This window comes from Triticum aestivum, chromosome 5A (genome assembly GCF_018294505.1).
Source record: "Triticum aestivum cultivar Chinese Spring chromosome 5A, IWGSC CS RefSeq v2.1, whole genome shotgun sequence".
NCBI lineage: Eukaryota > Viridiplantae > Streptophyta > Magnoliopsida > Poales > Poaceae > Triticum > Triticum aestivum.
The window spans coordinates 444,751,711-444,763,583 of NC_057806.1; the positions used below are offsets into that span (position 1 = coordinate 444,751,711).

The 11,873-nt window shown below is 44.2% G+C and overlaps 1 protein-coding gene across 1 annotated transcript; it reads right to left on the minus strand.

Moving 5' to 3' along the window:
- Nucleotides 1-10,162: 10,162 nt before the first annotated feature.
- LOC123107109 (uncharacterized) lies at nt 10,163-11,424 on the minus strand. Its single transcript, XM_044529109.1, has 3 exons — nt 11,225-11,424; nt 11,067-11,143; nt 10,163-10,521 (listed from the first exon to the last, which is right to left on the minus strand). The coding sequence occupies exons 1-3, from the start codon at nt 11,307-11,309 to the stop codon at nt 10,396-10,398; spliced, it is 288 nt and encodes a 95-aa protein (XP_044385044.1). The 5' UTR covers nt 11,310-11,424; the 3' UTR covers nt 10,163-10,395.
- Between the last annotated feature and the right edge of the window lie 449 nt (nt 11,425-11,873).

Below are 11,873 nucleotides of genomic sequence, written 5' to 3' on the forward strand. Positions count from 1 at the left end.
CTGCGAAACCAAAAACATGCAACAGATAGGAACTGGCACTGGGCACTGGATCAATATGTTAGTCCCAAAAATAATATAAAAAGTTGCCAAAAAATATATGAAAGTTGAATAATATTGGCATGGAACAATCAAAAATTATAGATACGACGGAGACGTATCAGGGGCGAGCGCCAGCTCGGGCCTAGCGCCGGGGTCGGGGGCGAGGGCTGGGTCGGGGGCGAGCGCCGAGGCGTGGTGGTGCGACGGGGCGCGGCGGTGCGACGGGAGAGAGAGTGGGGATTTGGGGGGAAAAGAGGCGAGATGAAGCAGGGAGAGTGAGAATTTTGGGTTAAGTGGACGTAGTAGTAGTGCGTTTAGACAAAACGCTCTGCTACTACCTTCACTAGCTGTAGCGGTTTAGATAAAACGCGCTGCTACTATCTTAACTAGATGTAGCAGTTTTATAAGGAAATCGCTACTGCTAGCTTAACTGTTGCTGTTTTATAAGGAAATCACTGCTGCCAGTTTTTCTTTTCCTTTTCCTTTATTTTCTCCCACTTTTATTTCCCGAGAGCAGTGAACGAAGGGAAGACGATATATATTGCATCATTTGACGGTTAAATATGTACACAAAATAGGAACATATGTATATATATATATGTTACATCATTTGACCGATAACATACAAAATAGGAACATATATTTCTCAACGCTGACGTTTTCGTTTTTGAGTCAACTTCTCTCCCTTCTTGTTCATCGAAGAATAATTGAGCCCCTCATTGTGACTTTGCCTTTTCCATGGAGTATGATTTTTCTTAGGTAATGTAGTATTGATTCTTCTTTTGACGTATCCTTCATCATCATCATCATCTTCCCTCATTGGGTTGCCGTACTGATCATAGTCTTCCTCGTTGGCGACTCCATCCATTCCAATGATGTTCCTTTTGCCTCTCCTCACGACAACACGACTGGGATTGCATGGGTCGGTTATGAAGAAGCATTGTGTCACGTGCTTAGCGTGTACCCATGGCTCGTTTTTGGCGATAGTGTTCACGGTAGCGCTCTTGGCGTCGGGTATAGTCATGGTAGTGAAAATCCGGTTTTCTCTTTCGACATTCTTAGCCCATCTGACACGGAACATCGTCGTGTTATGCAGTCCAGAGTAGTCAAGCTCCCAGATCTCCTCGACCCTTCCATAAAATCGTTCAGTTGCGCCGTTGTCACTGCCGGTCATGCATTCCATCGTCACCCCTGAGTTCTGATCATCACTGTCCATATCTTTGGCCTCCGTGTAGAACGTGTATCCGTTGATATCATATGCCTGATAGGTTACGAGGTTGGGCGAGGGGCCATGTGCTAAGGCGTATAGGAGCAATCCGTCCTTAGAGCCCTCCTCCAGGGGATTAGCAATAATATGCTCTTTGAACCAATGTAGGAAAGTGGAGTTGTGCTCTCTAGTAACTTCGGCGTCCGTCCTGCATACCCCCCAGTCACGATACTTCTTTGCGATAATTTCTTTGTGCAGTGCCACGAAAGGATCTACCTCGTCTAGGTGTTGTAGCACTACCAAGTTTGCTCTGTCAAAGTCGCTGCGTTGATCTGAGTATGCCACGTGCAGTTCCCTGCGACCGTTGCAGTGACCTTCTCCTTCGAGCCTCCCATCGTGCTTGTTAATGGGCAAACCAACACTAACACCAGGCGGCTAGTCTGCGCCATATAGAAAATTCTCACAGAAAGAGATGCACTCTTGTGTCACATAGCCCTGGACGATGCTTCCATCCGGACGGGACATGTTACGAACGAATCCTTTGATGATCCCATTCATCCTCTCAAACGGCATCATGTTGTGCAGGAATGACGGCCCCAGGTCTATTATGTCATCCACAATATGGACACACAGATGCACCATCACGTCAAAGAACGCGGGCAGGAAGTACATCTCAAGCTCATTCAGTATCACAATGATCTCTTCCCGTAGCCTTCGGAGCTGCTTCACACTGATCGACTTTCGAGAGATGACGTCGAAAAAGTTGCATAGACCAATAAGCATGTCACGGACGTGCTTGTCCATTATCCCTCTAAGGGCAACAGGTAGTATCTGCATCATCATCACATGACAGTCATAAGACTTCATCCCGCTGAACCTTTTCTTGTCCGTGTCTAGATATCTGTTTATCTTGCCACAGTAACTGGAACTAACTTTGACTCCGGTAAGGCACTTAAAGAATTGATGAATCTCAGCCTGACTTAAGGTGAAGCAAGAATGGGGGGCAATAAACCTCTTTCTTTATTTTCTTGCCCTTCTTCTCCCGTGCCTCTGTCTCCATCTCTGTCTCGTCTGACATTTTACGGGGCGGCATGTGCAGATCTTTCCTGATTTTCAAATCTTGCAAGTCTTTTCTTGCCTTCGACCCATCATTGGTCTTATCCGGCATGTTCATCAGTGTTGCGAGCAAGCTCTCAAGGACATTCTTACAGATATGCATTTGATCAAGGCAATGAGGTGTATCGAGTTTGTGCCAGTACTCCAAGTCCCAGAACACAGACCTCGTCTTCCATACCTTCAGTAGCGGCTCCGGCGCCTTTCTCATCGTCTTTCCCGGCATGGGGCACTCCTTCCAGTTTTTCAACAGCTCATCGATTTCGGCACCGCTCCGCTTACGTGGAGGTCCTCGATGCTCAGCGTGACCATTGAATAGATCTCCACGGTTTCTCCATGGGTCGTCCTGTTCGAGCCATCTTCGATGCCCCATGTACACGATTTTCCCAGACCCTCCATCTTTCCTTGACGTTAGCTGCTGAGACGTCGTATCATCCATGCACCGCGTGCATCCGCAATATCCATGGCACACCTGGCCTGCCACATATCCGTAACCGAGATAGTCCTGCACTGTCGTGATCAGCGCGGCTCTCATGTTGAAATACTCGCCTTTGCTGGCGTCTCATGTCTTGGCCGGTGTTTTCCATAACGTGTCTAACTCCTCTTGAAGTAGCCCCAGATACAAATTAATATTATTTCCTAGTTGTTTCGGCCCTTGAATAAGCATGCTCATGTGAATGTACTTCGATTTCATGCACAACCAGGGGGAGGTTGTACATCCATACAAACACGGGCCATGTGCTATGTTGGTGTTCTGGTTGCCAAACGGGTTCATGCCATCGGTACATGCGCCGAGCACGATTTTCCTTGCATCACATTCAAAATACCGATAGAAACTGTTCAACGCTCTCCACTGGCTTCCATCCTTGACGTGCCTCAGCTTCGGACCATCTCCATCGTCGGGCTTCTTCCTCTCCGCGTGCCAGCGCATTAGCTTTGCTTCCTTGGGATCTACAAAATACCTCTGGAGACGGGGAGTGAACGGTAAGTACCATACCACTTTCTGGGGACATTTCTTCCTGGCCTTCTTGTATCGAGAAGCATTGCACACCGGACAACTTGTTTTTTCCGCGTGCTCCTTCCGATAAATTATGCAATCGTTGATGCATGCATGGTATCTCACGTGTGGCAGATCAAGAGGGCACACGATCTTCTTGGCCTCATCAACACTACTAGGACATAGATTACCCGCGGGAAGAACATCCTTTAGGTACTTGAGATGCTCATCAAGGCTAGTGTCGGTCCATTTGTTTTTAGCCTTCATCTTCAAGAGTTGGAGCGTGAAACTCAAGCGGGTCACCTCAGGATTGCAACCATCATACAATGGAGTGTTCGAGTCTACCGCCAGTTGCTCCAGCTTAGCCTCCTCTCTGGAAGCATCTCTCTCAGTACTCGTCTCCTTGCGAAGCAATGCTTGAACATGAGGGTCCCGCACGATTGAACTTAGTACCGACGAACTCTGTTGCATGGAGTCCATGTCGTTCTCTCCGCCGCCATGCCCGGCCCCTTCTCCGCCGCCATGTCCGGCCCCTTCTCCGCCGCCATGTCCGGCCTCTTCCCCGTCGCCATTATCGATCATCTCTTCGTCTTGCCCCGTGTCATCATTACCCGCCCCATCGGCATCCTCAACATCGTCATCCTCATCTTCAATTATCCACCGAGTATAGCCATCCATGAAACCAGTCATGAGTAGGGGTGCTTCGACACGACCATCGTCATGGGGGTCGAGCCAAACTATTCCTTTGCATTTTTGACACAGATATAAAACCTCTGTCCGGTTATTTTCTTTCATGTCCTGCACCGCCGACCGCAACCACCTGTCCACCATCGTTCCACTGACCATCGTCAACTCTGCATGGTAATATAATAAATAAATTGATTATAAAAATGCGTGCATGCATCAAAGTCATACAAAAAATCGGCATGACCTTCCTTAAAAATAGGACATATATAGATCTAGAGTTTGCCCGGAATTCGCTGAATCAGAAATAAATCGACATTTTGGCAAAACATAGGCAACTCAAAAGCACAATTTGGCATCAACTCATGCCACACACACAATTTCCATAAACATATCACACACACACACATAAACATATTTCCATTTTGCAAAAGCATGAAATTTTAATCACATATATCTCGAGATCGAGCACACGGTGGAGATGATGATGTAGGGAGATCAAAAGTGCACAAAGCTCTTCTTGACAAAGATAGATCTAGTTAGGGGGCAAATAGGTCACTTACCTAAATACTACATCTACCTAGCTACCTAATTTGGGAGGAGACGACTTCAACTAGTGAAGGGGGAAGGAAAAAGAGAAAGGATATGCATTAATGGAGGTTGCATAGTTAGGTAGGAGTAATGAAGAGAGAGAAAGGTAGGTAGAAAAGGGAGAGTAATGGGGGAGAAGTATTGAGGAAGAAGAAGAGTGAGAGTGGGAGAGGTAGGGGAAAGGGAGAGGAGGGGGAGGGGGAGGGGGAGGGGGAGGGTGGGTGGGGAAAAGGTGGTGGGTGCGGGTTAGCAGTAGCGTGGGACGTAAACCGCGCTGCTGCTAAGAAAGTAGCAGCAGCGCGCTCAGCGCGCTTTAGGTACAAGCGCTACTGCTAACCGGGACCAAAAGTGTGCCAGATTTGAAAATTAGCAGCAGCGACCTCAGAAAAACCGCGCTACTGCTACAACTATAGCAGTAGCGCGACTCGCGGCACCGCGCTGCTGCTAAATGGAGTTGGGTGGGCACTGTCGGTCCATATTTGTAGCAGCTCGGGTTACGCCGAGCGCGCTACTGCTAAGCACTTGTCAGTAGCGGGTTTTCCACACCCGCTCTGCTGCTAAGATTCTGTGTATAGGATTTTTCCTAGTAGTGTTGGGGTGTGGTGGGCGGTGGTGGATAGGTAAAGCCCATGCAAACTTGTGGTGTGGAGGAGGTGGTGTGGTTCGTGTGCCCATGCAACCGTGTGGTGCAGAGGAGACGGTGATGGGTCGGGCGCACCACCACAAGAGAAGGGAAGAAAACTGGAGAGATGGGCGGGGCGGGTGGCGCGATGATATACTTGCGGCGTCCATGCAACCATGTGATGCGGAGGAGCCCGTGATGGGCCGGGTGCCCGTGCAACCGTGAGGTGTGAAGGAGGTGGTTATGGCTCGGGTGTACTGCCATGAGAGAAGGGGTGAAAGATGAATAGAAGGACGGGGCATGCCGTGTGGTGGTGGACTGACGACATCTGCACAACCGTGTGACTCGGAGAAGGCGGTGATGGCCAAGTTGGCGGTGCTCGTGTGGCTGTGCGATGGTACATCATTTTGACACGCGTGGATATAATTGGCCGCATCATTAATTTCCCTCGTGTACCAGATGTACATGAGCGACTCGTAACTTTTTTTCTCGCAAAAAAATAGTCCCTCCGATCTAAAATAAATATCATAGTTTTAGTAGAGAGAGTAACTGACACGTAACCCATTAAATGTTGGATAAACATTATTTTTTCATCAAAATGCTGGACAAACATAGTTGGATGGATAGTATAGTAAATAATACATGTTCACCCACTAAAAGACCAAGGTTCTCCTAAGAAAAATTAAGTGATTTTCCTAAAAAAAAAGACGTGGTAATTTAACCCTCCCATGCAGGAGCGCTCACAACACTTACATTCTAGTGAGGCAAAAATTAAATGGTTTTCCTAAAAAAATAAAGACGTGGTAACTTGACCTTCCCAGCCTGGAGCGCTCACAGCGCTTACATTCTAGGGAGCTTAGATATTGTAGTGATATAAGGGGAGGCTAGGAGGCTCTCGTTCCCATCTACTGTGCAAATGTATAAAAATGGTCTTTATCTGAAACTTCAATACAAAATGGTCTTAATCTAAAAATATTTCACGAAATGACATCTTTTGCATGACGCCGGGTTAGGGCGTCGTGCTATTTGGCATGGAGCTTTAGGACGGTGTGTCATGCTACATGTCCCTACCATGGCGCCCTAGCCCGGGGCGTCATGCTTTTTAGCATGACGCCCTAGCCGTGGGCGTCATGCAAAAGAGGACCATTTCGTGAAATATTTTCAGATTGGGGTCATTTTGTGTTGAAGTTTCATATAAGGGCCAGTTTTGTTCTTTTTCACCCATCTACTCATATAGAAACAACTCTCCGTAGAATCATACATCTCTCTGTAATACCTCGCACGAGGTATACCCACTATTAATAAACAAACAACAAGTAGGACGTAGGGTATTACTTCATCATGAAGGCCCAAACCTGACTAAACCCCCATGTGAGCGTAAAAAAGCCCTAGCGACCTTTCCCGACCCATGGACGGCTACAAAAGTGGTGGGGGTGACACGGAGCGCCGTCGCTGCCGCATCTCTGACGCCGCACGCAAGCGGGGTGTGTGGAATTGGTAAACTATGGAAGCCAGCCGCCGCTGGCGTTCGAACACCGCGAGCAGGAGCGGAGCTAGGCTAATGCAAGGGTTTGCAATGCATACTCAACATTTTTTGCAAAAACAATTCAATATATAAGCTCCTATATGCGCGCGTTCATATAACATATGGCACTGTAGTTGTACGTACAGGAGAAAAGAAATGAAGAGAATAACGATTCAGACCCACTTGGGCCTATATTGGGTTCTACTCATTCCTAGGTAGTGCTACTGGCCGTGTCTTTCGAGGCAGAATGCTGCCCAATTTGATGAAGCCGAGGGGACATCGTGCCTAGGAGCCTTCGACTCGACGATTTCGCTGATTCAACCGCCCGTTGCGCCGCATCGAGGAACTGGAGCACATCACTGCGCCGCATCCGCATGAGCACATCGGCCATCGGAAGCCGCCGCCAATCGATCTCGTTCCCGCATGTTCGCGGCTTCCCCTACAGGCTGCAGGGTCGCAACGGCGCACGCACATCTGCCATCTAGCAAGAAAGTCGGCAACGACGGCGGCGTGAGCAGTTCTCGCATCGTCAGGCTGGTTTTTGCGAGACAGTGAGGCTTTCTTTGGTTTGTAGGATTTTTGTAGAAATTTTATAGGATAGGATTTGCAAAGAAAAGATTCCTTTGAAGCCCTTTAGTTTGTAGGAATGGATTCCTATTTCTATGTAGGATAGGAATCAATCCTTCACGTTCTGAAAAAAAAACATTAGCCTAGACTTAATGAAAAAAAATCCTATCATATGCATCAAATGACATCTCTTTCTCTATAGGAATTGACATGCATGTCATTTCACTTCCTATGATTTTTCTATTCCTATAAAATTCCTATCCTATGAACCAAAGAAGGCCTGAGTGTTTATTCTTGATTTGTCTGAATTGTTAGCTAAGAATAAAGGATTATCTTCATTCCCTGATTTTGAGTAAATTTTTAGTTCGGTTTGTATTGTCTGGCTATAAATTTGTGAAGAAGTTCAAGAAAAACAAGATGAATTTCAAGCTTCTTAGTTTCTGAATTATGAACATTCAAATCTGTAAGACTGCCCACCATTGCCACCATCACTGTGCAACACTTTTTTATAGGTGTGAAAAATGAAGAACAATAGCGGTGATTGGAAGCGTTTGTGGGACAGAGCTGCTTATTCAATGGCGCCGAAGATAAGTTCGACATCAACACCAACATTGCTATCTATCGACGTCGAAAACCAAGTTCAAGATCAACATTGTTATCATGAACTTTTTTTATTTCTTATGTTGTTGTGAAGCAAAAAAAATAAATTCACCATGCATATCCATGTCGGAAATCCTGGCTCCGCCACTGGCCGCGAGCTCGACGAGTATGATGATCAACTATGTATGATGAATGTCGTTGCAAGTTTCTGCCGCGAATGTTTTTTTTAAATTTTACAGTTTCATATACGGGGTCTGATCTGCAGCACACAAATTCCCCTCGCAATTTTGATCTGCAACGAACTATAAACGCGTTTTTCGGGTCCGACTTTTACGGGGTTTGCTAGAGATGCTCTAAGGTGGCATGTTTTGGGTGAATACCTTGCAGAAAGTAACTTGTGACTACATGCATGACTTGGTGACATAGCATGGCTGCATTGAAGAGAAAAATTAGATAGTGGGTTGGAAATATTTAGATTGATGTGAGAATCTTGTTAAAAATGCATACATGAATGCTAAATAAAAACAACAATTGTAAGAGTATTTTGCATGACCTGGCCCTCCTTAAAAATGGCATGCATGAGTTGATAATGTGGGGTGTTTTGCATGAATAAATTGATGCAAAAAAGTAACTTGTGGCTACATGCATGACTTGATGATATGCCATTGCCGCATGAAGACATGTTGCTGCGGGAATCTTGTTAAAAATTCATAAATGGATGCTAAATAAACAAAAACTAATGTAAAATTATTTTGCATGACTTGGTTCCCTTAAAAAAAGGCATGCATGAGTTGAAAAGGTGGCATGTTTTGGATGAATAAATTAATGCAATAAAGCAACTTATGACTTTTTTTTAGAAAAATCAACTTATGACTACATGCCTGACTTGGTGATGTGGCATAGTTTTATGAAGATGAAAATTAGATAGTGAGTTGCAACTATTTAGAAATAGAGAATCATACTAAATCTATTTTGCTATTAAAATTTTGTTTTGGAAAATATTGCCTTTGTTCTATAAATTTCAAAAATATTATTTTATCAAATAAACAGTTTAATTGCTTTTGGCTAATAAGTAATTTCATTAAAAATGTTTTTGAGCGCTCCTTGCCGCAAAATACTTTTTTGAGTTGTCTGTCTCACCATTTTAGATCTGGCAAAATTTTAGTTGGATTATTAAGCAAACAAAACCAAAAAGAAGCAAACAAGAATCCAAGAAAAGCCATTAACAACCATGTTGTATTCAACGTCATATTTTATCTGACTTAGAGTGATGTTAGTTGTGCTCACATACTAGGATATAGCATTTTTGCTTATTGTTTTCACCTTTTGTTACCTTTTTATTTCTTGAAATACATGACGCTTTTAAGATCATACGAGCATATATTCCCACATATACGAAGACAATTTTGTAACATGTGATTTTAAAACACATGAATAGTTATTTTTGTTTGCAGTAATATTTTTTAAATATGCAGTGAACTTTTTTTGTTTGGGTACATGAATATATTTCTTTTTAAATATGTCACCATTATTTAAACTGAATTTTAGAAGTATTTTAAAATATATTACCTGGAAATATATTTTTTGGATTTTTGCATAGAATGTGATAATAGATTGCTTAAGTCGCCACCCCGTTATGAGGTCTCTTGGGGCAGTTGCTGTCGTATTTGCCGCTTTAAGGCAGCAAATAGGCACTCCAAACCTTGATGCAGTTTGCTACTTAAACAAACTAGGTTGCGGTTTTATTGGCCACTAGTGTGCGTTTTTGTTACAGTTTTGAGCTCGTTGCAATCAACATTTTTTTACTAATCTTTGTCATCAAGTTCTGGTTTTGTTCACTAATCCTTTAATATCAAGAAATCTATGTATAAATATTCACCAGTTGGTTTTAATAAGCGAGAGATTCAATGACGTATGATTGTAGGGCGGACGGAGACATACAACTCAAGTGAGGGGGGCGTGAAGAAGAGGAAGAAAAGGCATGAGATATGTACCATCGACCGACGACTAAAATTGACACCCGCAGGAAACTGCTGCTAGGGGTGGATGAGAAGGTGGCATCAGTGGTGGGCGCAGCGATGGTTAGTGCATAAGAGAAGTCAATGACAACAACATATCGATGGATGAACAACAAGCTATTGGCAGCCCAATGCACAGTAGGGGAGACAACGTTGGGTGGAAGAAAGCACTAGGGAGAAGAACTGTTCGCTCGATAGGTTTATCGATAGAATGGTCATGGTTGAGCCACGCCCAACTTTTATTAATATCGTCATATTTCAATTAACATGACTCTTACAATGGTAAAATAAGTTGGCATCTTTCAAGCATATCCTAGTGTAAATTAAGATCGTGAGCATCACATCACACAATAGATCAGCACAACACGGCTGGTTAACTAAATGAAACCACCGATATAACTTTATGAAAGTTGTGACCCGGGATGCGCTAGCTTAGTTCCAACCCGGTGGCTTGTGGTGGTTGTTCGGGCCCGAGGGCGCGTAGTCCTGCGTCTCCAGAGCCATCCTTGCACTGACATTCACCGCGTCATCTTCTAGGATCACTCTACCCATGTCCATCTGAAATATATTTCAAACGGAGATAGTGTCAGTGTATCACTATAATCAAACTTTTTTTACGCGTATAATCAAACTTTTGATAGCTGAGTACGCTGTATCACCATAATCAAACTTTCGATAGCTGAGTACGCCGAACCACATGAATCCCAAAGAACTAACAAATCTAGCTATCCCATGAAGCTTCCTCCTTTTCCAAAAAAAAAGCTATTCCATGAAGCATGAACAACCAAGTTGCACTCTCCACACTTTGATAAACGCTACAGGAAGTAACCGAAACAATTCACAGAATCTCTATAGGTGCCAAACCAACTTGAGAAACGATCACTTGTTCAACAACAAGAACATAGAAGTTACTATCTCTGTTCCACAATATGTCATGTAAAAATATCTTAAAATTTACATTTTCACACGAACATTATTACTGTTTTTAACGTAGTTTCATGTACAAAGATTTTGCTGTAAACACCCTTCAAATCCTATGAAGTCTAGAACAAAGCTCACTACCATACATCTTTTCCACCAAAAAAAAAATAACACTACCATACCTTTGGCTTAGGAGTGTTTCCTTCGATCCATGGCACCTGCTCACTGGCATGTTGCAAGGGCACCAGTCTCTGCACTCCTACACCCCAAATGGAACGAATCAGATCATATAAGGATACAACATCTTAGGACCAGTTTTTGTTAGAGACGTGAGCCTTACTTGAGAGGGGTATAGCGTTGGAGGGAACCAAGAAGTAGAATGCCAACAAGGTGATAACTAGACAGAGGGATGCTGAGCTCCCCATTGCACGCACCAGGCTGTTAAGTTCTCTTCTCTTGAACACTTGTACTGCCTCGACTGCTACCCTCAACCTCAACCTCAATGGAAGTGGAATATGCGGGATCTCTGTTTGGTGTTCGTGCTTGCTGCCTTGGACCCCCCTTTTATGGGCACATGTCATGCCGCCTAGATCACTCGTTTCTAGGTACCAAAGTCAAAAAGGTAGGGGTAATGGAAATTCACAAAGTCCAATGGGTGGAATTGGGCAGTAGCCAACCATTTTGCTGCCTTTCCCCACCTCCACTAGCTGTTGGAGTGCTCCCATTTGTCCACATCTCATCGATCCGTTTCAAATTGGTAATTGCATGTCATTTGTTCGGAAGTTTATCTTCCGCCGTCTTGGTGCAACTACAAACGAGAGAGATAGAGAGCGAGCGCTTGGGATAAACTTCAATGTATGTGATGTGCTTTTGAATTATATTATAGAAGTTAATTTGTTATAAACTAAGTAAAAAAAGTTGTCAAATGCGTGCACGATTCTTCTATAACTATTCCTATTAGGTTTAGGAAGCACTTTCAACTTAGCGGC